This window comes from Cryptotermes secundus, unplaced genomic scaffold (genome assembly GCF_002891405.2).
Source record: "Cryptotermes secundus unplaced genomic scaffold, Csec_1.0 scaffold112, whole genome shotgun sequence".
In the NCBI taxonomy this organism is placed as follows: domain Eukaryota; kingdom Metazoa; phylum Arthropoda; class Insecta; order Blattodea; family Kalotermitidae; genus Cryptotermes; species Cryptotermes secundus.
Genome location: NW_019718271.1, coordinates 1,031,105 through 1,053,472, shown reverse-complemented (window position 1 = coordinate 1,053,472; position 22,368 = coordinate 1,031,105). Strand labels below are relative to the sequence as shown.

The 22,368-nt window shown below is 38.5% G+C and overlaps 2 protein-coding genes and 1 pseudogene across 19 annotated transcripts in view; 2 read left to right on the top strand and 1 right to left on the bottom strand.

The window, feature by feature from the left end:
* Nucleotides 1–459: 459 nt before the first annotated feature.
* On the bottom strand, nucleotides 460–12,497 carry LOC111870676 (TBC1 domain family member 22B). 8 transcript variants are annotated; one of them, XM_023863664.2, is made up of 12 exons: nucleotides 12,427–12,490; nucleotides 11,660–11,777; nucleotides 11,041–11,252; nucleotides 9,934–10,061; nucleotides 7,079–7,243; nucleotides 6,041–6,184; nucleotides 5,755–5,894; nucleotides 5,108–5,236; nucleotides 4,690–4,876; nucleotides 4,298–4,480; nucleotides 2,127–2,350; nucleotides 460–1,007 (listed from the first exon to the last, which is right to left on the bottom strand). In XM_023863664.2, exons 3-12 carry the CDS (start codon nucleotides 11,118–11,120, stop codon nucleotides 870–872), a joined length of 1,518 nt encoding a protein of 505 aa, XP_023719432.1. In that variant the 5' UTR covers nucleotides 11,121–11,252; nucleotides 11,660–11,777; nucleotides 12,427–12,490; the 3' UTR covers nucleotides 460–869. The 8 variants fall into 8 exon arrangements, with proteins under 8 accessions (XP_023719432.1, XP_033609875.1, XP_023718944.1 ...); XM_033753984.1 differs by having other exon boundaries at nucleotides 11,622–11,777; nucleotides 11,856–12,456; XM_023863176.2 differs by having other exon boundaries at nucleotides 11,856–12,456.
* A 55-nt stretch (nucleotides 12,498–12,552) lies between these two features.
* LOC111870300 (tetratricopeptide repeat protein 39B) overlaps nucleotides 12,553–22,368 on the top strand; it is a 54,720-nt gene continuing 44,904 nt past the window's right edge. Inside the window, exons 1-3 of one of the 11 annotated variants that reach the window (XM_033753811.1) lie at nucleotides 12,554–12,782; nucleotides 13,805–13,992; nucleotides 19,568–19,661. In XM_033753811.1, coding sequence (XP_033609702.1) covers nucleotides 19,635–19,661 — 27 coding nt within the window. In that variant the 5' untranslated portion in view covers nucleotides 12,554–12,782; nucleotides 13,805–13,992; nucleotides 19,568–19,634. The other 10 variants (XM_023862593.2, XM_023862675.2, XM_023862829.2 and 7 more) reach the window with 10 other exon arrangements.
* LOC111872702 lies at nucleotides 20,535–20,657 on the top strand (annotated as a pseudogene).

Below are 22,368 nucleotides of genomic sequence, written 5' to 3'. Positions count from 1 at the left end.
TGGGCCTCCACGGTCTGTTACAGGGATAGCTTTACTTTACTTTTACAATAACCACCACTACCACTATACAAATATTTCAACAATCATTGGAGAAACTGCTAAGGGAGGACAGCAGATGAATTTTTAAATCCATTACTTTAGGCTAATTATTTACTGTTGTTTTAATAAAAGCTTTATTTCTCTATTATTTGCATTCTGAATCATATGGATAAACTGAAGACCTTTGTGCTCCCTGAAATCAAGTTTCATAAAACAATTAATAAAGGAATAAAGACTATGGTTTGGCCAGTTTAGAGGACTTATCCTTTCACAGCATTATGCATGATGGCACATTTATATATGAACTGCACTGATTAACTGTCTTTGGCTTGATCTTCTGGGCTACTCTGTGATAAGTTATGAACAATCAATTAAGCAAATCTTAATTTTTAATGTGCCTATTTAAGTCAGTATCGTATCATTTAATTCATAGATTATTTAATTTTTTATTCCAGTTTCTGTACGATCTGTTTCTGAGTTCACAACTCCATAAACATAACTCTCATACATAAGGCAATAATAATTTACTGCCTCCAGTTATTCAACACATCTGTAAGCTTTTAAATATATATCACACAAAATTTGATAGTATCAATCAATGAAATAACATATAATGGAGCACCTTTAGCAGGTTAACAGTTTATAAATCTATAGTTTATTTAGTACTATTCAGTACAAGATCTGAGGATGTAACAATCTGCAGTATATAAGGAGAGGATGTGTGTCATGTAGAACTCTGTAAAATTCTCACACTTTCTCACAGAACACAAATTTCTCTTCATGAAGTTAGGAGAGAAATGTAGTGGCCATTCTTCAAAAGATACGCCTGGTCACCTCTCTCCACTTTGTAAGTGATTTGGAGCATCAGCGAATGTAAATTTCAAACGATATGCTTCAGCAACCAGCATACCAATTTCAGAGTCACTCCAATTTTGTGTTGGTAGATTCTGCAGCATCAACATGAGGCCCTAGAAAAAATAGTTATGTTTTAATGTGAATTTGTGAGTGCAGAGCACCAAATTTTTGCATTAAGCAGTGACCTTAAACACTAGGAAATCTGCAGTATGGGAAAAAATGCATAAATAAGACCCATAAATCTCTGCTTGTGCTTATACCAAGCCCTGTGTGTCACTACTGACTGCCTCTGTGGTCTAGTGGTCAAAGTTCGATTATAGGTGCTACCAGATTTTCTGAGAAGTAGTGGGTCTGGAACAGGATCCACTCAGCCTCGTGAGGATAACTGAGGAGTTACCTGAATGGAAAAAGCGCCAGCTCTGGTCTAGAAAGCCAAAATTAACAGCCGTGGGGATACGCTGCATTGACCACGCAACGCCCTCTATCTGCTAAAGTTGGCACTAACTTCGCCGACAAGCGGTGGTTGCTCAGTTTGTATAGTTTGTTTGCATACTAAAGTCACAGAGTTTGTTTGTATGTATCGCTGCTTATACAACGTGGGAGAACAAGATGCCTGACCACCAAAATGAGGCACAGTGAGGTGTAGAATATAGAAAGAACTGAATATATGCAGAAAGATGCTGATGTAGAAGTAGTACAGTTATGTTAACAGGCATTACATAAATCAGAATGTTAAGTGCTACCTAGTAGTTTCATTACTATATTAACATATAAGCGAAGGTGGTGTAGTTGAAATAAAATACTTCACAAAGATATTCTGTTTCTGATGAAAACTCAGCCTAAAATTGACTTATTTGAATCCACGGGAGACTTGTAAAGAGACTGAGTAATAGATGTCGAGGAAATACAATATAAAGGTTTTAACTACATTGGCTGTTGATATGTTTCACATACCAATGTTCAAAGATGATTACAACTACTGAGCTGCTTGTAATAATATTGTATTGAATGTGAAGCTCTGAAGCTGTTGAGAGATTTGTTTTAATTGTATGGTGGATCCTCATCTCTGACCTAATATGGGATGAAATTTTTTAATTAGGTACTTCCAGATATAAAATATTTGTGACATATTTTCAAGGATATTACATACTTCATTAATTTTCATTTTAATATTGTTTAATTTTAACAACTGTACTGAATCCTTAACTAACCTGTTTCTATTTCTTAATTACCTGAAAGTCTTTTTCTACCAGTAGCTCCCTTCGCCAGTGCAAAAGAAAGGCTGCACATACATACAGCTGAAATGAGGCAAACCCATCTGATTCTGCCAGGTACGTATCCCACAGACGGATGGTGCAGTGTAGAGGCAGTTCACGGGTTAACAAATTGTTCATCCATCGAAATGAGAACTGGAGGTAATCAACTCCATGATGCTGAAGATGTCGATGCAGAGGACCTAAAATATAAATGAACAGTACAGAACGGTTTGTTAACTTTGCTAATTTTTATGTTGTAATGCTTTCTACTTTATTTGCGTAGTTGTAAAATTCCATGCCATGAAGACATACGGGAACTATGAAGTTAATCTTGACACCGGAAAATGGTGAATAGACAGCTTCAAACTTGGCAACTTTACTGCCACAGGAAGTCTCTCCTAGTTTGATATGAGACTGGCTGACATGGCAGTATGAAAAATTACTGCTCTCCTACTTTGAATCAAATTCTGGCCATTGAGTCTGTAACCCATCACTTTAATGAGCTGTCATGATATGTCACACTTTCAGTAATTCTAATTTACAGATTTTTCTTGCATTATCCTTAACATGGTACCTTTCCATTATATTCTGAAAGGAGGGCGTGTGCTGCTTTTGTTTGTTATCTATATTTTTATCTCCAATATGATGAAAGAAATGAATAAATTTTCACTTCGGAGTTTAAGGATTTCCTTCATATTGCTCTCAAAACGGCATAACTGATATATTTTCTCAGAAAGATAAAATGTATTCACATAAATTCATCATGATTACTACATTTATGTGAATCTAATTTGAATTTTGAATAATAAAGATTTCCAAACTGAGACTCTTATGAAAGAGAAAAAGGGAAGAAATTACACTATTCAACAAATCAATTTTATATTGTTAGGATATTGGTGGGAAAGCCAGAAGGAAAGAGACCAATGGGAAGACCAAGGCATAGGTGGGTGGACAGTATTAAAATGAATCTTAGAGAGATAGGATGGGATGGTATGGATTAGATTGATCTGGCTCAGGACAGGGACCAGTGGAGGGCTCTTGTGAACATGGTAATGAACCTTCAAGTTACATAAAATGCTGGGAAATTCTTGAGTAACAGCAGAATTGGCAGCTCCTCAAGAAGGGCTCAGCTCCATGAGCAAGTAAGTAAGTAAATTTGTTGAAATGTCTTCATAGGAATACTCTAAGTTTCCATACAAACCCTTGAAATAATCAACCACAACATGAACAAAAAATTGTATTGCCCGATGAGATATTCTCACCATAACTTCACTAAATAACAAATGTATCATTCTATCTGCATGTTTTTTCAGTGTGTTCACTGCCTATCAGGCATCATCTTGCAGTGAGGAATCAGACTGATTGCATATCTTTTATGTCAGTGTTCTATTCAGCCTATAAATACATATCCTCAGTATTATTACAGCACATGAATTTAAGACAATGCTTAATTTTCAGATACCAAATCAAGAATAAACTCATTATCTTTTACTTATTACCTAAACGGTAAAATCCCAGGTTAGAGAATGGTTGAATCAAGATCCCTGTGCCTTTTATCTCTCTCTCTCTCTTTCCATAATACTAAAACTTTATACATGTGGGGACTATCAAACTCCCACCACACTTGAGATCCTAAGTTATGCCATAGGTTTCCTCTACCATCCATCATCGTATCATTGTTAAGGTTTGAAGAGGCACAGTGACTGAATAAACCACAACTGGATTCAGGTTACTATTTAAATTATATCTAAATTCTTTTCAAGTATTATAAATGACTCATAACTGATTCTAGTTTTGATTTTCACATTCTTTCTACTTAAGATATTTTGGCTTCAGAACTTCTAAGGTCACATTTAACAACAATATTTCACTTTCAAAATTACAATTAGTCCAATCTCAGAAAAAGCATAATCATTTCAATTATTTCATTAATATATATTTCCATCACAATGCAACACAAGATTGTTACAATAACTTTAATCTTTATTAATGACATGTTTTGGCTGCATACGGCCATCATCAGGCATCCTTGTTATGCTAAACGGTTCTCTACACTGCTTCTCTCAATTTTAAAATTAAAATTAAAATAGGTGGCCCCAATTAATTTAGTAAAAACGGTTTACTGCCTCGCTTAATACAATTCTTACCATCAATCCTCTGAATAAGTTCCTTTAACTGATTCACTTTATGTTGGATGCCTAGTTGAGCAAAGATGTAATTATCTTGGATTCCATCCAAGAACTTGGAGAGGCACCAGAAAGAATCAGCTTCAATAATATCACGTTGTTCTTTTGGTAATGACGACACTTCCCAGTTATCCAGATCTCCGTCTGAGAATTAAACGTGCTTTAATGAAACCATTCAGTTTATGATAGTTTAAAACATAAACTATCTCGAGCTGATCCTTTCACAGCAAATGTTTCTTAGAATAATATTAAAATCTGAAAACACATGGACACTAAAATCTGTTATCCATCAAAAAATAATTCTTAAAAATACCAAATTTTCATGAAAATTGCACCAAAAGGAATATCTATACCTGCTGGTATAACTTCCTGAAGGAAAACTACATAGAAGGGAGTAACCAGGTCATTAATGCCCTGCACATAACCTGAAGCAGGATGGCGAATTGCCCAGATAAATAAGATTCTCTCGAACATCTCTTGGACTGTCTTCTGTTGGAACAAGGCTATTAAAGGACTCATTCGAGGAATGTCTATGTGAATCTGAAAAATTAAACAGACCACAAAATTGTCATCACTGGAACAAAGTAAAATGTTTTTATCATACAGTTGCATAGCTCTCAGACTTTCAGTTACTGTATCTGATGAAATGTAAATACAACAAAGTTCAGTAGACCATAACAATTTAAATGCATAAATGGTAATGATTTTGGAATGAAAAATATTTCTATATGTATTAATGGCTGCCATTTAGGTTGCTGCACATTCACAAACCTGCCTATATATGTCCTGGCGAGTCTCATCTCGCTCGGTGTCGTAATACTGTTTCACTAGATTCCGGTAATCCAACCTCTTTCTTTCTAATACCTGCTGCCTTCGTTCAAAGTTTGCTGGGAGATAGCCCTGTTACGAATACATAATTTTTATCATTCCTTCTAAAATGACAAGCAATGCAGTAGCATTAAAACAACCAAGACTGCTAGCTTTTTGTCCTATGATTCTATACTTTTATATAAATGATGAACACTATAATGGCACAGAACTATTAGGCTTATTACAGACTATATCTATCATCTGGTATATATAAGACAAAAAAACCATGTTTCAGAGACTGGATCTGTCTCTGTCCTCAGGTGGATGGGGCAGGATAGACCTACTCAGTTGGGCCCATTAGAAAGAGCTAGTCTCAATCACTGGACTAGTTCTTTCTAACGGGCCCAACTGAGTAGGTCTATCTTTCCCCATCCACCTGAGGATGGAGACAGATGCAGTTTCTGAAAAGTTGTGGTTTTTTGTCTTATATATACCAGACGATGGATAGAGTCCAAAATGAGCCTAATAGTTCTGTACAGCATACATCATCGTCAGAATCCTTTCAAGACTACAATGGTAATTAAATAAAATGAACTGAGGTTATTCACCGAGAGAAGGCGCCAAGTAATAGCTCGCACTTTCACAGGAATTCCTGACCAACTTAGTTGTCGCAACTCTTCGAGATTCAACAGTTGAGTTTCCAGCAGAGGCTGAAATCTTTCAAGCTTACTTGTTTCACAATCGGCTCCTGAAGCATATGCATGAATGCAAAACAGAAAGCAGAAACATACATTTATATGAATAGCATAATAATCCCACAAATGTTCTTGGAACATTAAGTTTAACAGGCATTTCTGGTACACAACCTTAATGAAGTAAGTACATGTTACCAACCTTCACGGGATTGAATATGAAACTTAGATCTTCCTGTATTGCCTCGCAGAGGTTGTGGACGTCCTGGAAATTGCCTCTGTGAATGGGGTGAATTTGGCACTTGAGGTGTGGAAGTGCAGTGTGCAGGAGAGGCCATCTGTGGGTCTACAAAACAGGTGACATGTACTGTCATATCATACCCTGCATTGTCAGTTGTCCTCATATTCATATTGAAATCAATCATGAAGACTGCCTGGCAAACAATGGATGAGATATGCCTAAAAACGCTTTGCGGTGAACTCGAAGAAAGGTCGGTGTAATTCACTGTAGACGGGATATTACTGTAAATATTTGTGTAACACTCTTACTTGGGCCGTGCCATAGCTCAAGCGGTTAGTCGCTGGCTTCCCACCGTGACAGTCCAGGTTCGATCCCACGGTCTGGTCGAGTGGAATTCGTGGTGGACAAAGTGGCGCTGGGCCAGGTTTTCTCCGAGTACTTCGGTTTCCCCCGCCAATTTTCATTCCACCAACTGCTCCACAATCACTCTTACCTATCATCTGGGGCTGGTACAATAGGCCAGAAGTGGCTGCAGTACAAGGGACTTAGTCCCACCCCACTAGCAATAAAAAAAAAAAACACTCTTACTTAAGTGAACAAAGTGGCGCTGGGCCAGGTTTTCTCCGAGTACTTCGGTTTCCCCTGCCAATTTTCATTCCACCAACTGCTCCACAATCACTCTTACCTATCATCTGGGGCTGGTACAATAGGCCAGAAGTGGCTGCAGTACAAGGGACTTAGTCCCACCCCACTAGCAATAAAAAAAAAAAAAACACTCTTACTTAAGTGAACAAAGTGGCGCTGGGCCAGGTTTTCTCCGAGTACTTCGGTTTCCCCTGCCAATTTTCATTCCACCAACTGCTCCACAATCACTCTTACCTATCATCTGGGGCTGGTACAATAGGCCAGAAGTGGCTGCAGTACAAGGGACTTAGTCCCACCCCACTAGCAATAAAAAAAAAACACTCTTACTTAAAATGAATCTATTCAGTATATTACCTCTGTGTGATGCTAAATACTGCAGTGCCTCTATCTTCTTTTCCTCAGACACTGTAAAGTCGCAAGGCTTCAAAGCAGGTGAAGTCTCCCCAGCAGATGGGCACCGATGACTGTTTAATACACTCAAGGCAGCTGACTGTGCCACTTTCTTGGAAATTTTCACATCTAAAAGTAAGGTATTCAATAATAACCACCACAAGTATTAAATATCTGTCCCTTAATTGATTATAAAAAGAAATTAAAGGGTACCTGGGGATAACAGTCAAGGTCACCCAAAGTCACAAAATGGGTCAGTTGTATTATCTCATGGTATATCCTTAGTGCTACTGATTAGTTGAATAAGGTGTCTGAATAAATGGTGAAAATTAAAATACACATTAAAAAAAAGTCTGTTGCCTGTAGTCTGTGAAGTTAGTACCAACTTTTTGCGGACAGGGGTTGTCATGTGGTAAGCGCAAAGGACCCCCACAGCTGTTTATCTCGGTTTCCTAGAGTGGAGCCGCTATTTCCTTGAAATAACTCCTCAATTATCCTCACGAGGCTGAGTGGACTCTGTTCCAGACCCACTACTTCTCGGAAAATATGGTAGTGCCAGGAATCAAACCTGAGATGTCTGGATCTGTAGCCAGAAACTCTGACAGCTAGATCACAGAGGCAGTCAATTAAAATACACATGCCCACAGAAATTGAAACAAAAGAAAAAAAAAGTGACTGGTGTAGTTACATTTTACATAAGACACTCGTTTTTAAAATGTGATAAAAATATAGATCTTGTTAATCAGAAGTGTGTAGGAGAATTTTCTGAACGCAGGTAAGATGCTGCTAAGCGTTAGCACAAAACCTGAGCCCTTCGCTGCGACTGCAAACAGAAATATTCCTTATCAAGAAGGAATAACCTCTTCTGGCTCTTTGTCAGTCTTACAATGCACCTTCTTAATCTTAATAAGCTAGAACTTTGAATAAGCCAGTTAATTCATAACAACATACAATATCATGTTCATTATTATTTTCTTTCATGTTCACATAGAATATTTATATTGCAGTTCTGTCAAAAATGCAACCACTTTATTCCTCAGAATTTTCACTTTTTAGAACATGTTTAGGCCCCAGCCAGCCATCATCAGGTACTTCAATTCGCCAAAACCATTACCTGCATTGAATATTGGTAGTACATTTCACGTGTAACTGCATTGTGACATATTATTGTTGTGATTACGATCCAGTAACATTAGCCAATCCACCATACACCGTGACTCACTTTCTATTACAATTAACTAAAATTTCATTAAAATTTTTAAATTCAATTTAAATTTAAAATTTTGTACACTTTCTACACCTCTCTAGGGCTGGTTGTGGCTGAAACATGTAAAAAATGAAACTTCTAAGGAATAAAGTGGTTGCATTGTTAACGGAACTGTAATATAAATATTCTATGTGAATGTTACAGAAATGAAACAGGATGCTTAAATACAATATTTCTTTCATGTTCTAAGAACCACAACACTTTGTCTCAGTGCACATTTTATACTTCATCTTCCCAAGAATATTACAAAAAACTTGCAGTGATTAGAGACAATTATGACAATTATCAGAGAAGTAAAATATCATGAGATCTCTATCAGTGTTAATTATTATAACTCTTCATAATTATTTATCATTTTCTTTTGAAGAGTTTTTATTCAGCTTCAATTTTACACTCCTAAACTGTTTATTACAGATGCTCCATGTAAGCAACACCAGGGAACAGAGTCATGCAAAATTTCCCTCTTCTCAGCCTACACTGAAATAACTTCCAGGTATTGCTGGTGACTTATGACATATGTGTACAAAAATGCAACCCTTAACTGCCCCCTGCAAGTGAAAAAACTGAAGTCAGTGATTGGATATTGATGATATTTACAATTTTTTTTACATATTATTGTTCCCCCCTCGTTGGTGTCTCCACCTTATCGTGGTGAGGGGGTTTGAGTATGCCAAGGACCCTGAGGGCTATACCAGCGGTAAAGTAGCTACTGGCAGGGCCTCCCTTGCTGGACAGGTCAAAGGGTAGGCTTCAGATGAAGAGAGACACCAAAAACCCAAAACTGATGCCGGAAGCAGCATCATCAGTAGCGACTTGAAGCACAGAACAAATGATGCTCGAGTTCGTATAGCAACAGGCGTGACCAGAGTGGTTTGAACGGCTGCTGTACTGCGATGTGGAAAGCAAATGGAAAAACTACCACATTATCACTTTTCCTGGATAGTCTCTTTCCAAAAACAGAAGAGCGCATTAAGTGGAGGAACTGTTTTGGAAGAGATTGTGGACCTGTCGTCTGACAGATTACTGATGAATGAATGAATTATTGTTCCTTGTATAGCAAATGACCCAGAAATATTTCTCTTATTCAATAAACAGTAAAAAGGAGCAAATTCACAAACTATTACTTTGTTGCATTAGCAGTGTGAATGAAAGTTGTTACTGTTCACAGTTTAGGGAGCCAGGATAGTGCAGTTGGTACAGCATCTGGCTACGGGCTGGACAACTGAGGGTTAAGAGTCCAAGTCCTGGTAGTGTCAAGAATTTTCTTTTCTTCGCATTGTCCAGACCAGCTCTGGGGCCCAACCTATCTAATGGGTACTGAGGGCTCTTTCCATTGGGGTAAAGCGGCCAGAGCATGAAGCTGACCACTCACCTCCAACTAGTGCCGAGGTCAAGAAAATATGTATCTATACCTCCACTCCCCCCATGTCTTCATGGCACAGTCTTAACTAAATTTTACTCTTCACAGTTTAAAAAATGCTACATCTCAAAATGTTAATTTTTTACTTTGATAGTTATTCCTGCACACCTTTCAAACTGTATGACCTCCTACCTGAAATGATGCAGAATTCATCATCCCCTATGTCCCAGGCATCACTAACACTATCTTGAAAGTCTTGAAAAGAGGTTGAACTTGAATTCCGCTGTCGATTCCCTCTTGGGTCTTTCTTTGGACTTGGCCTATGATAAATCAAACATCCAATTTGTACTGCTTTACTATAAACAAGACTTGGATAACATAACTCTCTCATGAGACTTGATGCCACACATCCCAGAAGTCCAGAAACATTTACTGTACTCAATTGAAAATTTTTCTCTCCAAGGATATAAGTATTTGATAGAACAGTCATCTGCAATGGTCACACAATCTAAGGTATGAAATGTCTTTGCCCACTCACACACTGGGACGGTGGGTTCAAATCCCACTGGAGTCATGAATGTCTGTCCGTGTTTCTTCAACGTTTGGATTTCTCTGTGTAGGTAGCAGCCTTGCAATAGGGCTGATCCCCTGTACAAGGTGTCCTACCAACCATCAATAAGATACATAGTTCCTTATAAATTATGATCTGAAGAGGCCACAGGGAAGTCAGCATTCTTGTCAGTATAGTGATTGGCTATGGACTTGATGGACCAGGTTTGATTCCTAGGAGGGCAAAATTTTTCTCTTCTCCACAGCATCAAGACTAGATCTGAGACCCACCCACCCTCCCATCCAACAGGTACCAGAGACGATTTCCCTGGGGGTAAAGCAGCTGGAGCATGAAGCTGACCACTCACGCCAATTAGACTCAAGGTCAGGAAAGGTGAAGCTATACCCCAACTACCATACATGTTTTTATAGTATAGAGCTTAATTAATTAAGCACATGAACAACTTTATGTTTTACAGGTCAGGCAGCCTAGTATGAAAGGTGGTGGCAGTGGTAAGGAGAAGATTTGATATAACCTTATTATCAAGGATACCATGTTGGTATCACTGAAGATTGGTCTGTAAAAATTATAGAGCTGAAGTGACTTACAGTGACACAACTTCCATATCAAGTTGGCTTGAAACCGACGACTGCACTAAAAATTCATAAGGATGCATATATTAATAGTATGTATATTACCTTCCTCTTCAGAAAACAATTAAAACATAAACAATTCAAATTCAATCTCACCTTCCTGGAACTGCCTTTATATTTTTCTTCCAAAATGAAGCTTTAGCTTCTTCAGAAACATTCTCTCCTATTCCATCCATATTACAGGCAGACAAACCTAATTCATTGTTTACTTTAAATTATAAGTAACAGTATTGTACTGAAGTATCCAAAGGAAAAATGTCACCAACTTAATTTTCACATTGTGAAAAATGTCACAGCTGTTATTCAATCTGAAATACAATACAACATAGTGAATTATACAAAACTCAAAGTAACACAACTCTCTTCTTATTATAGGTAGGAAAGCTCTATTACATGCATGCAGGGAACCATTCTGCNTTCAACAGATTGCCTATAACCATTCAAAGCCTTAAAGAGGATGGAATTAGTTTTAAAAATAGGCTGTTTTTATATCTTATGAATAATTCCTTTGATACAGTTTCTGAATATGTGGAGCATAACATAAACAATTAGTTTTAATTATTTTGTTATCGGTGTGTTTGTTTAAATTTTGTATGACGACCTTCATGTCCATTTGTTTGGACTTGTGAAATGAAATGAAATTTATGTATGTATGTATGTTTAACATGAATAATTACATATCAAAGAGAGGAAAAAATCTGTTTTCTTTCCTCACCAGCCACTATTCACTGTCACACTTCTCCTTTTGCTTATATGTGAATCAGTACACTTTGTCATGTTCATGGGTAAGAAGAATGTATGCCTCCAAAACATACAGAAGGAAATTCTAGTCCCTGAGAACAAAACACAATATTTCTACTAACAAGTCAATTGACTAGTACATATGACTAATATATTTTAAGAAATAATACCTCTTCTAGTATGAGATCTGGGGACATCTCAATAATGAATATTAAGACTGTGGTCATCTGGGATGTGATACAATGTGTTAATACCAAAGTTCTGGAGGAAACCTTCACCTTTAGCATACATGGAAGAGGTACCTATCTACCACAAAAGTTTTGTTACGGCAAAGAAAGGGAAGTCCTGTGTCAAGGTGATAGACTAGACGCTGTATTGACCTTCATTAATACTAATTATATGTATAGAATTACATGGCAATTTATCTTCCAAAGAAATATAACCTCACTACCTACACCGAAATGTTACCCAGCACACATATAAGCTAGCAGGAAGAACAAAAAATAAGAAGCGAAATACTCATTCCGAAAGTTATGAATTTCTCTGTGGGTGAAAAACAATTTGTCCGAACTTAGTGTAATTAGACCAAATTGTAAAAGTTAGGCAAGCAGTGGTGAACTATACTGAAATACAAGACACTGAATTCGTGAGTTGCCGCACGCCACACCACAAGCTCCAATACTGCATCAAATTATGTTTTTGGATTACAAGTTAATAATCTTTATATTTCTTCTGTATTACTCTCAGTTCTGTTTTGATCTTTGTTGATTCTAATGTTGACGTACACTAACATTCACTCCTGCTGCCATCTATTATTACAAATGCAATACAATCATAAACTCGGTCAATTTCGTCAGTTCGTCAGTTTGATGGTGTAACTGGTCTAAGTGTTATTCGGGTGTTTGGACTTTCAGATTGAAGAGATAATTATTGTTTTTGTTTGTACGATGGAAGGACAAGTTATGAAATCATTAGAAAGGTCATATTATATGACTGTATTTTCTAACAGCGATACACCGAAGAAGAATCATACTTCCATTTCTTTTATTTTAATGACAATAACTAGTGGAAAGTCACACCTGATATCTGACAGAAAGGTATAGGAAAAAATGCCGTTCCATGCAGCAGTTGAGTTTCAAGATGTGTTTCAGCACAAATCGGCAGCAGTCAGTATTTTGTAAATTCGCAATAGTGTGAAATACAGTCGAGAGGACACGAGGAAGGTATTCTTTGTCACATTATTAAGTTACTGGTTTACTTCGTGACATTTTATATTTTGGTCTGGCGCGTAAGTTAACATCTGGTATGGCCTAAATTACCATGTAAGTGGGTTATACGCATATTTCCCCCCCCCCCCTCAAAACCTTGAAAAGGGGAGCAGTAGTCTGTACACTGATTAATATAGCGTATGGTATTAGTGTAATTTTTAATATATCTTACCCATAACATGAGCCTAGCATACATTTCATGCAGTTACTACGTATCCGGGTCGTGAAACGGACAACTCAACTACAGTTATTGAGGAGATGAAGAATGGTGGAGCTGTGCCTCCACTTCCCAATGTCTTCATTTCATAGTGGTCAGTTAAGCAGGTAAAGGGCCAGGTGTGTGCAATTCTAGGTCTGTTAAGTGGATGTAACGAAAAAGGTAACAAATAATTGTGGAAAGTATAATTGAGGATAAATTTTAATTTCATTAAACTTACCGGTGATTGTTATGATGTAACATTAAACACAAAATTTCAAACTTAGGCCCACTATTGTTTACATTTTTCATGGTGCATAGGGTGAAAGTGCAGAATACAGTTTGCCTCCCCTCCTCCCCCTCTCCACTGTTAGTGAAGCTAACTTGACCAAACCAAACTTGGCCAAGAAGAAACAATTTCTCAGAAACTTGACATGGTAGGGAACCAAAATCATGCTCTGGGTTGTGAGATTTGAGTTTTTCTGTCAAATTGTAATCGGTATTGTTTGATGCTTTACAGTGATTGTTTACAATGATGTTGAGGTTGTGCAGAGGTTGTCTCCACAGATGAGATTCATGGTCCAGCATTTTTAATGTATGTACCATACATGGTCTGTTCAAAAAGTTTTGAAACTATTTTTTATAATTTTCTCAGACATGCCTGCAACTGAGTGAGGCTTATCGCCTTCAAAGTACTCCCCTCTTGCATTGAGCCACTTTGGGAAACGGGATTGCATGTAGCTCTGTGAATTTTCTGTAATCCCTAGAGTCATTGAAATCGTGGTCCATTGAAAGAGGATTTCAGTTTGAAAAATAAGAAAAAGAGTGCTGGAACCAGGTCAGGTGAGTAGGATGGCTGAGGAAGCACAGTTGTGTTCATGTTGGTCAAAAAGTAACAAATCAGTAGCGATGCATGAGTTGCACGTTGTCGTGATGGAGGGACCAGGAGTTGCTTCTCCACAACTGAGGTCTTTGTTTCCTGACATTTTCTCTTAGATGTTCTAGCACTTCAAGATAATAACAGTGATTCAGTGTGCCCCTGATGTAAGAATTCATGATGAACAACACCCTCAATGAAAAAACCCATCAACATGATTTTCACATTTGACCCAACCTGCCATGCTTTTTTTGGTCTCGCAAATTTTTTCCAACCCATTGTGAAGACTGTATTTTCTTTTCCAGATCATATCCATAAACCCATGTATCATCACCAGTTATAATTCTTATCAGAAAGTTTTCATCCTCACTAACATGATCCAGAAGTTCCTTACAGATGACAACATGACAGTCTTTCTGATCCTGTGTCAGAAGTTGTGGGACAAACTTGGAAAGTACTGGATGCATTTCTAATTTTGTTGTAAGAATGTCATGATATGATCGTATCGATATGTTGCACTGTTCTGCTATTTCCCGCACTGTCAAACGATGATTAGAACACACTGTTTCACAAATTTGTTCAACATGAGCATTGCCACATGACATTGAGGGCAGAAACTTTACAATGTCAGGTGTATTTGTAGTTAGACCAGTAGAAATTAATGGTTTAATTACCCATGAAATAATACACCAAATTCAGTGAGTGTATCTATCAGAAAGACTGCCTTCTCCCAAATCATTACATGCAAATTAATGATCATCTCCAGCCTCATTCAGTATACATCTGTGGTGTTAAACAGCATGCTTAAATAACCTAAGAATCAAATCCAATTTCATCTTGATAAAAAGTGGTCTTTATATCATCACTGTCATGGAAAGATCACACCATTCAGAGGGAAGTTCACTTGAATCACTTTTCTACCCTTTGTTGATACAACCTTTAATTGCATTAGCAGAATGTTGCCCTTGCATAACTATTGGCCTTCTGCAAGGAAGCTATGTGGTTTTCTTCTGCCAGTGAAGGACAGTTTAGGCTTGAAGACACTGGACATTTTACAGCATCCTGAGGAAGTGTGGATAAATTCATATTGGGTCTTCATCATCTGGATAAGTTGGCTGTAGCAGAAGAAGTGGCCATCACATCCATTTTCAGATTACCAATGTCTTTGTCAGAAAATCCTGATGCATGGATTGTATCATCAGGCAAGCAGTAGAGATTTAGCGTCATCCCAACAGCATGAACAGAGAGGAGGGCCCCCTCCCTGTAATGAAAGCCCCTTGTGAATCTCATCTATGATGGGGTACCCAAAAGAAACCGAACTAATTTTTTTGTAGGCAGAGCTTTTGTAGTACCGCGTTTTGCCGCTATGAGCGCATAGAGCTAACATTCCTGAGTCGATAAGCCGACTACTGTTGCTTCAGAAGGTAAGGACTAGTTTCGGCAGAGTTTATAGTGACAACTGTTTTGTGTGATCGTCGTTTTTGCAATGACTGATTTTCGTGAACAGCGTGCGGCGGTGAAATTCTGCTTTTTGCTCGGGAAAAGTGGAACAGAAACTCTTGAAATGTTAAAAACGGCGTACAAGGACGATGCTGTGGGGAAAACTCAAGTGTTTGAGTGGTTTTCCCATTTCAAAAATGGTGAAATGTCAATTGATGACGAACCTCGTTCTGGTCGTCCTTCCACGGCCCAAACACATGAAAATGTTGAAAAAATTCGTGAAATCATCGAGGAAGATCGACGACAGACCATTGAAGAAATTGTGGAGCTGTTGGGAGTGACTTGGAGCTCAGTTCAGCGAATGTTGACAGAAGATTTGGGAATGAAAAGAGCGGCTGCAAAATTCGTGCCACGACTGCTGACTGCTGAACAAAAACAAGGAAGCATGGAAGCATGCTGTGCTTTGAAAGAAGAGTCCCGAAATGATCAAAACTTTTTTTTTTTTAAATTATCACCGGTGATGAAACCTGGTGCTATGCTTACGATCCTGAATCAAAGCAACAATCAAGCCAGTGGAAGACTTCAAGTTCGCCTTGCCCCAAGAAAGCTCGTCAGGTGAAATCAAACATGAAAACAATGCTGATTTTTTTTTCCGATGTGAGAGGAGTCGTCCATTCAGAGTTTGTTCCGCAGGGTCAGACAGTTAACCAGGCTTTCTACTTGGAAGTTTTGAAAAGATTGCGCAACAGTTTGCGGTGGAAGCGGCCAGATTTGTGGCAGTCGGGTGACTGGTTTTTCCATCATAACAATGCCCCTGCTCACACAGCCCTGTCTGTACGACAGTTCTTGACCAAAAAGGGTATGACCTCTGTTCCTCACCCTCCATACTCACCCGACCTTGCCCTGTGTGATTTTTTTTTGTTTCCTCGAATGAAAAGAGACATGAAAGGAAAAAATGACAGAGGCGCTGTCAAGCATCTCAAAAGATTAATTTAGACAATGTTTTGAAAAATGGAATAAAAGACTACTTTGAAGGGGATTGAAGGTTTGTGCTTAAAATTTGAATAAATAAGTTTAAAAAAAAATAAGTTCGGTTTCTTTTGGGTACCCCCTCGTACATTCTGATGCAACAGAACAGGTTCTATCTAAGAACAAGCTGTGATACAGGTTTCTCTCGGCTGGTTTTTATAAGAGCTCTGCCTGAACTTGTCTTATCAAGGTTTCTTTTCCACTTTCTTTTCTTATAGTTCAAGGTGGCACCAGCAATAATGCTTGTGAGTTGTATGTCAAGGGCACCTGGTTTAAATTTTGGCCAGGACACTGATTATCCTGAAAGTGGGTTTTGCATAGTTTTCCATAGTCCCTTCTGAGATGCTGCTCCAGTCATGGAAGCACATTAGTGTCTGGGTAACATCATCGAGGATAATGTAGTGTGTATTCCTGTGTAGCAGTGCCAGATTGACTTACAAGTACCAATGGTTAAGAGTGTTAAGAGCATGTTGCAGTATTTATTGTGTGTATATTCTGTTATCATTTGATCACAGCTGAGCCCGGCTCTATACTGTGTGTCTTGAGTACAGCAAACAACTCGCCATGTTTCATCATGACAACACTGCTGTGACTTATGTTACCTCATTTGACAGGGCTTTTCTAAAAAAAAAATGGGTCCCATGATATATGTTGTAAATAATGTTTTTTACTTATTTTTAACGAGTAATCAGCACATGGAGAGTTTGTGCTCCAATTTTGTTTCATGTGTTATATATGCTATGTGTTCTTTCTCCTTCAAGGCAGGTAAAACTGGATGCCAGAAGTTTACTATTGCACAACCATGTTTACCTTACTCTGTATATTAGCATGTTAAGTTACTTTCCATTGTGCATATATGAGTGTGAATACATTATGTGCTTGTGATTTACGTTTTTTATTGTAATTTGATTTAATTGAAACAAATTGTCCACTAAGTGTAGGCATGAGGTTGTCTCTCTCTCTCTTGAATGCTTGCTCTCTCAATTAGACTCTTCCAAGAAATTAAACGTAATTGAAGGTACTTTGTGAATTAGTATAAGGTGCCTTCTATCAAGCCTAATTATAAGAGGCCAGTCAAGAAGTCATGTAGTTTTGTTCAGGGAGTATGGATGGTCACATTGACTGCTGAGGTACATACATTTTCTGATATTAAATTGCATTCCATTTTACAAATTAGAACATTTTTACAGCTATAATTAAATTTTTTTGAAGTGTGCATAGTATTAACTTCATGTCAGAATTCTGAAATTTTGCTTTCATAAAACTGTAAGTTCGGTGGTAGTCTCATATGGTGTATACAAGTTTTCACTGAACTTTTGTTGTTAGCTGTATCAGGATGTGGGTGTTTAATAAACAAAAATCAATTTGTGTATTGGGAGGAGTCACATACTTTAATAGGTTTTTTGGACTTTTTCCATCCTCAGGTGAGGGGAGGAAGACACCTACTCAGTTGGGTCCCTTAGAAAGAGCTAATCTCAATCACTGGATGATGGAAAAAGTCCAAAAATACAGTAATTCTGAGTATTATATACCATTGTCAGAATCCTTTAGAATCTATGCATACTTAGCTTGATTGTGAGAACCATTACTAGGTCTCCTTTATAAATTACCTTAATACATTAAGAAAATTAGAAGACTGAGATGAGACACATTTTTTTTATTGCTAATGGGGTGGGACTAAGTCCCTTGTACTGCGGCCACTTCTGGCCTATTGTACCAGCCCCAGATGATAGGTGAGGGTGATTGTGGAGCAATTGGTGGAATGAAGATTGGCAGGGGAAACCGAAGTACTCGGAGAAAACCTGCCCCAGCACAACTTTGTTCACCACAAATCCCACTTGACCAGACCTGGAATCGAACCCGGGTCACCACGGTGGGAAGCCAGCGACTAGATGAGACACATACAAAATTGTAATAAAAATCCTGAAGAGATGAGACCACCAAGGAAACCTAGCCATAGATAGGAGGATCATATTAAAATAGATCTTGAAGTTAGGATATGAGGATGAAGACTGATTATATCTGACTCAGCATAGAGTCCATTGGCAGGCCGTTGTGAACATGGTACTAAATCCTCAGGTTCTATGTTTGTTCCTTCCTGTTTTCACCAGTTAACATTACAGGCATGAGACGCAGCTGAGTGACATTCATGGATTTTCTTTTAACATACTGGAAACTGGGAGTTGTTTCTAGCAAGAATTGTGAAAGTAGGTAGGAGTTTGAAGTTCTGTGCATTTCTCTGGTATTGTGTATTATTTTGAAGAAAATTCTGCCAGATCCTAGATGAAAGGTACATTTCTCAAGTGTGGAGTCAACTGTAATCTCATTTGCTCGTAAGTATTGTGGCGTGTCACCTAAAAGCCGGATTATATGATGTCCATTGCTATGCAACAGCTACAATAAGGGCATGTACTTCAGTGGCAACAAATACATAGGAAGACCACTACCTAGGAAATTGCCTAGGCAATAGAGACAGAATTGTTGAGTTTCTGCAGCAACATATACACTAGCCAATGCTGCATTGAAGACAGACAGAACCCTTGGACAAGGTGTTCTCTCAACAGTACATGAAGATCTCCTTTAAGAGGTTAGATTGCGACAGTCAGAGGAGTTATCAGAGACGATGGACTAGTCAGGTCGCATCGCCTGGAAGAAGTTATGTCAGAGTGATTGTAGTGATTGCAAGTGTAATTGTGAATGAGTTGTCCAATAAAACAGCTTCATCTGAATCTGCAACTGTCACTGAACCCCAAGCACGTGACAGTAGTCTTCATTGCTGTTACTTTGCAGACAAGAATCTTGAATAACAGACCAAGCAGTAAGAAGGTGTAGGGCTAGCAGCAAGGATGAATGTGTGTTTCCTGTATTTAAGATATTCATGTTGTGATTTTGGTTATGACCTGCCAGACAACATGAAGTCATATCATGTCATAACTGAGAAAATACATAATTTCTCCTAAAATCATCATGGACCCTATCTTTCCAACCCTAAGGCACCTTCTCTTATGAATTAAAATAGTAAAGTATGTAAATTATGTTATAAAATTAGTCTAAGAATTGTGCTTGTTTCAGAAAGAAAAACGGTCATTCATAAGTAACTCCTTCATTCTCTCTTATATGATACAAGAAATATTCTACGATGGACAACACTGATGCAGATGATGAAGTAAGTTTGCTGGAAGGACATGTAACCTTACAAGGGCAGCTATATATTATCATGTATTTAGTGCCTAGACATGGGGATTTGGATTGGTAATTGGGTTTGTTGGACTTTTGAAACTTTTAACAACAATTATACCACTACTGCTGATTCTCACACACTACAATCCACTGCAGCGTGCACTAAGTCTTCTCAGTCTGCTTTCTCCTCACTGTTTATCACCTGGTAATGGCTTGCAATGCCATAAATTTCTTGGCTTCCATGTTATATGTCTCTGGTCCTTAATGGCTGCTGTCTTGTCTTACACTACTCCTCATTGTTGCAACTCCTGGCTATTATCTGCGTCCTAGCTGTGCCTGTCCACCACTGGAAAGTACTGACTGCTTGCAGACTGACAATCTTGACTGCTAACCACTCAGTGCAGCTCTCTTTTGGTGCCTGTTATATAACCTCAGGGTGGATTGCATAGAGAACACCGCTCCAACAGTTCTGGTGTGCATTTCTTCTCCAACAGTTCCTCCACTGTTGCATCAGCTTTTTTGCCCCAGAAATTTGTTTACAGCGCCGTTACTTGGCAATGGACGTCTTTTCATCTTACATTGTTCAGGCTTTCAGCCATCATGTCACAATATGAGTAACTTCCAGAAATTTAAAATCCCTTTACTTTTTAACTAAAAAATTACTGTTGTAAGCTAAGAAGCCTATTTGTATGTGTCCTATTTGAGGGATCTAATGTCCCTGATTTGTATGATTTACACGTACATGACTGTACTGTCAGTTATGTATTATTGAATTTTTAAAGGCTACAGGTGCCTTAAAAATGTTTTATCAGGATCATGTGCATTGTAGAATAGAATATATGAAGGGTAGGCCTTCTCGGCCCTTGCAATATCATAACCAGTGAGGTTTTTCCGAGGTACGATTATTGCTAGTTGAAAACTTATCTGCATTGTATGTGCAAATAATAAGAACAAGTATGCTAATTTGTAATAGAATGATCTGCAAGGGAGGAGGAACTGAAACTGTTGAATGGGCGGTACAGAAGCAAGATATTGTCACAATTTAAGTGACTAGACATGGGATTTGGGTTAGTAATTGGATATATTGAACTCTTGCAACTTGTGACTGCAAGTGCTTATAGTGCTTTTGCTAATTCACACGCTCAGTTTCTCACTGCAGCACGCACTAAGTCTTGTCAGTTTGTCCACTGGTGGTTTCCTGGTAACGGATCCCAACAGTCGCCTCTTTTGTCTATGTCATTATTGGCTGGCAACTATCTCACATATAACTCATGGCTCCGGATGTCCTCACATTCTTGAGTACAACTCTTCAGAAAGTCAAAGCCAAAGTTAAAGTCATGTTATGACTGACGGTCAGTCGGCTTGTTTGTTTTGGTGTCAATCCCCCATCTGGGGCCCAAGACCAGATTTACGTTACTGTCAGAGAGTTGCATGTTGAGGTGGGGTACCCTCTCTGATGAGAGGACAGATATGTAATTTACAGATGCTGCTGGCCTTCACCAGCACAGTCGTTCTCGGGTCCAAGTCCCGCAGGATTTATGACCACATTTTATTGCCTCAGATTCGACACTCCACCAACCTGGAGGGCCAGGTTGCCGTATTTGTATCACCCAGGGACAGGGTGGTCCAGTTATACCCCCAAGCACTGGGTTCCCTTTTCTTCACCTCCTACAACTTGCAGGGATGCGGTGGAGATATTCAAACTTGCCTTCACATGTGGAAACTCTTCAAACAGCTGGGTGCTGTAGCTATGTAGCCTCGGGCCAGACCCAATAGAAAACACCTGTTCCAACAGTACTCTACCGTGGGGGTCATGTGTTCATTGTTGTTCCTTAGCAGCGACCGTCTCTACCGGCTCCACTATCCCAGTCTCTCAGCTGCCAAGTTACAGTATGTTCACACAAACCTCTCCCCTGAAAGTAAAGAAGAATGCTGTACTCCCACCTGTTTGTCAAAATATTGATGAACTTGTTTGAATTTGTCATATTAAATGAAGGGTGCCTAGAAAATAAGTTCACATGAAACATGCCTTTGAAACCTTAAGTTCCATTATTATATTTAAGCATCCTGTTGCACTCCATATGATAAATGATATAATGATACAAATTCTATCCCAAGTGCAAACAATATATTATGTGTCCTTGATCTTGTTCCTCTACACTACATGTTTCGGCCTCAGACGGCCATCATCAGGTATATAACACTCACGTTGCTGTCACACTGCACCCAGCCCAAAATTTAACATTTAAAACACTTTCCTTGTTATTATCAACATCTACTTCGTTGATATCTGTCTGGTTTGTAGATTATTTTACACACGTTAATTTTGACATACCGGTAGTAGCACTATAAAATCTTTAGTTCTAATGTTAAAATCCTTTAAAATTTTTCTTTTTCTCTAAATTTTAAATTTAAAATTGTTAGGGTTACTCGCCCTATGTCTTAAGTGCCGCAGCGGCTAGTTCTTGTTTCCACACTGTATAGGTGTTATCCTGTGTAGTCTTCCTGTGTGCGTGCCGCTGTTATTCTTTAGTACGTGTGGCTGTCTGAAGCCGAAACATGTAGTGTAGAGGAACAAGATCAAGGACACATAATATATTGTGACATGTTGCGCAAAGCCGAGCCCCCCCCCACACCAGCAGTGACGCGGCGGGTGAGTCAGCGCTCCCCTCCCACCCCTCAGCGGTAACGTA

Coding starts and splice junctions, on each gene's coding strand:
- LOC111870676 (XM_023863575.2), bottom strand. CDS start 11,120: ATGGATGGAATAGGAGAGAATGTTTCTGAAGAAGCTAAAGCTTCATTT. Junction 10,062..11,040: donor ATAAAGGCAGTTCCAGGAAG/GTGAGATTGAAT, acceptor GATTTATCATAG/GCCAAGTCCAAAGAAAGACC. Junction 5,895..6,040: donor TCATATTCAATCCCGTGAAG/GTTGGTAACATG, acceptor CATATGCTTCAG/GAGCCGATTGTGAAACAAGT.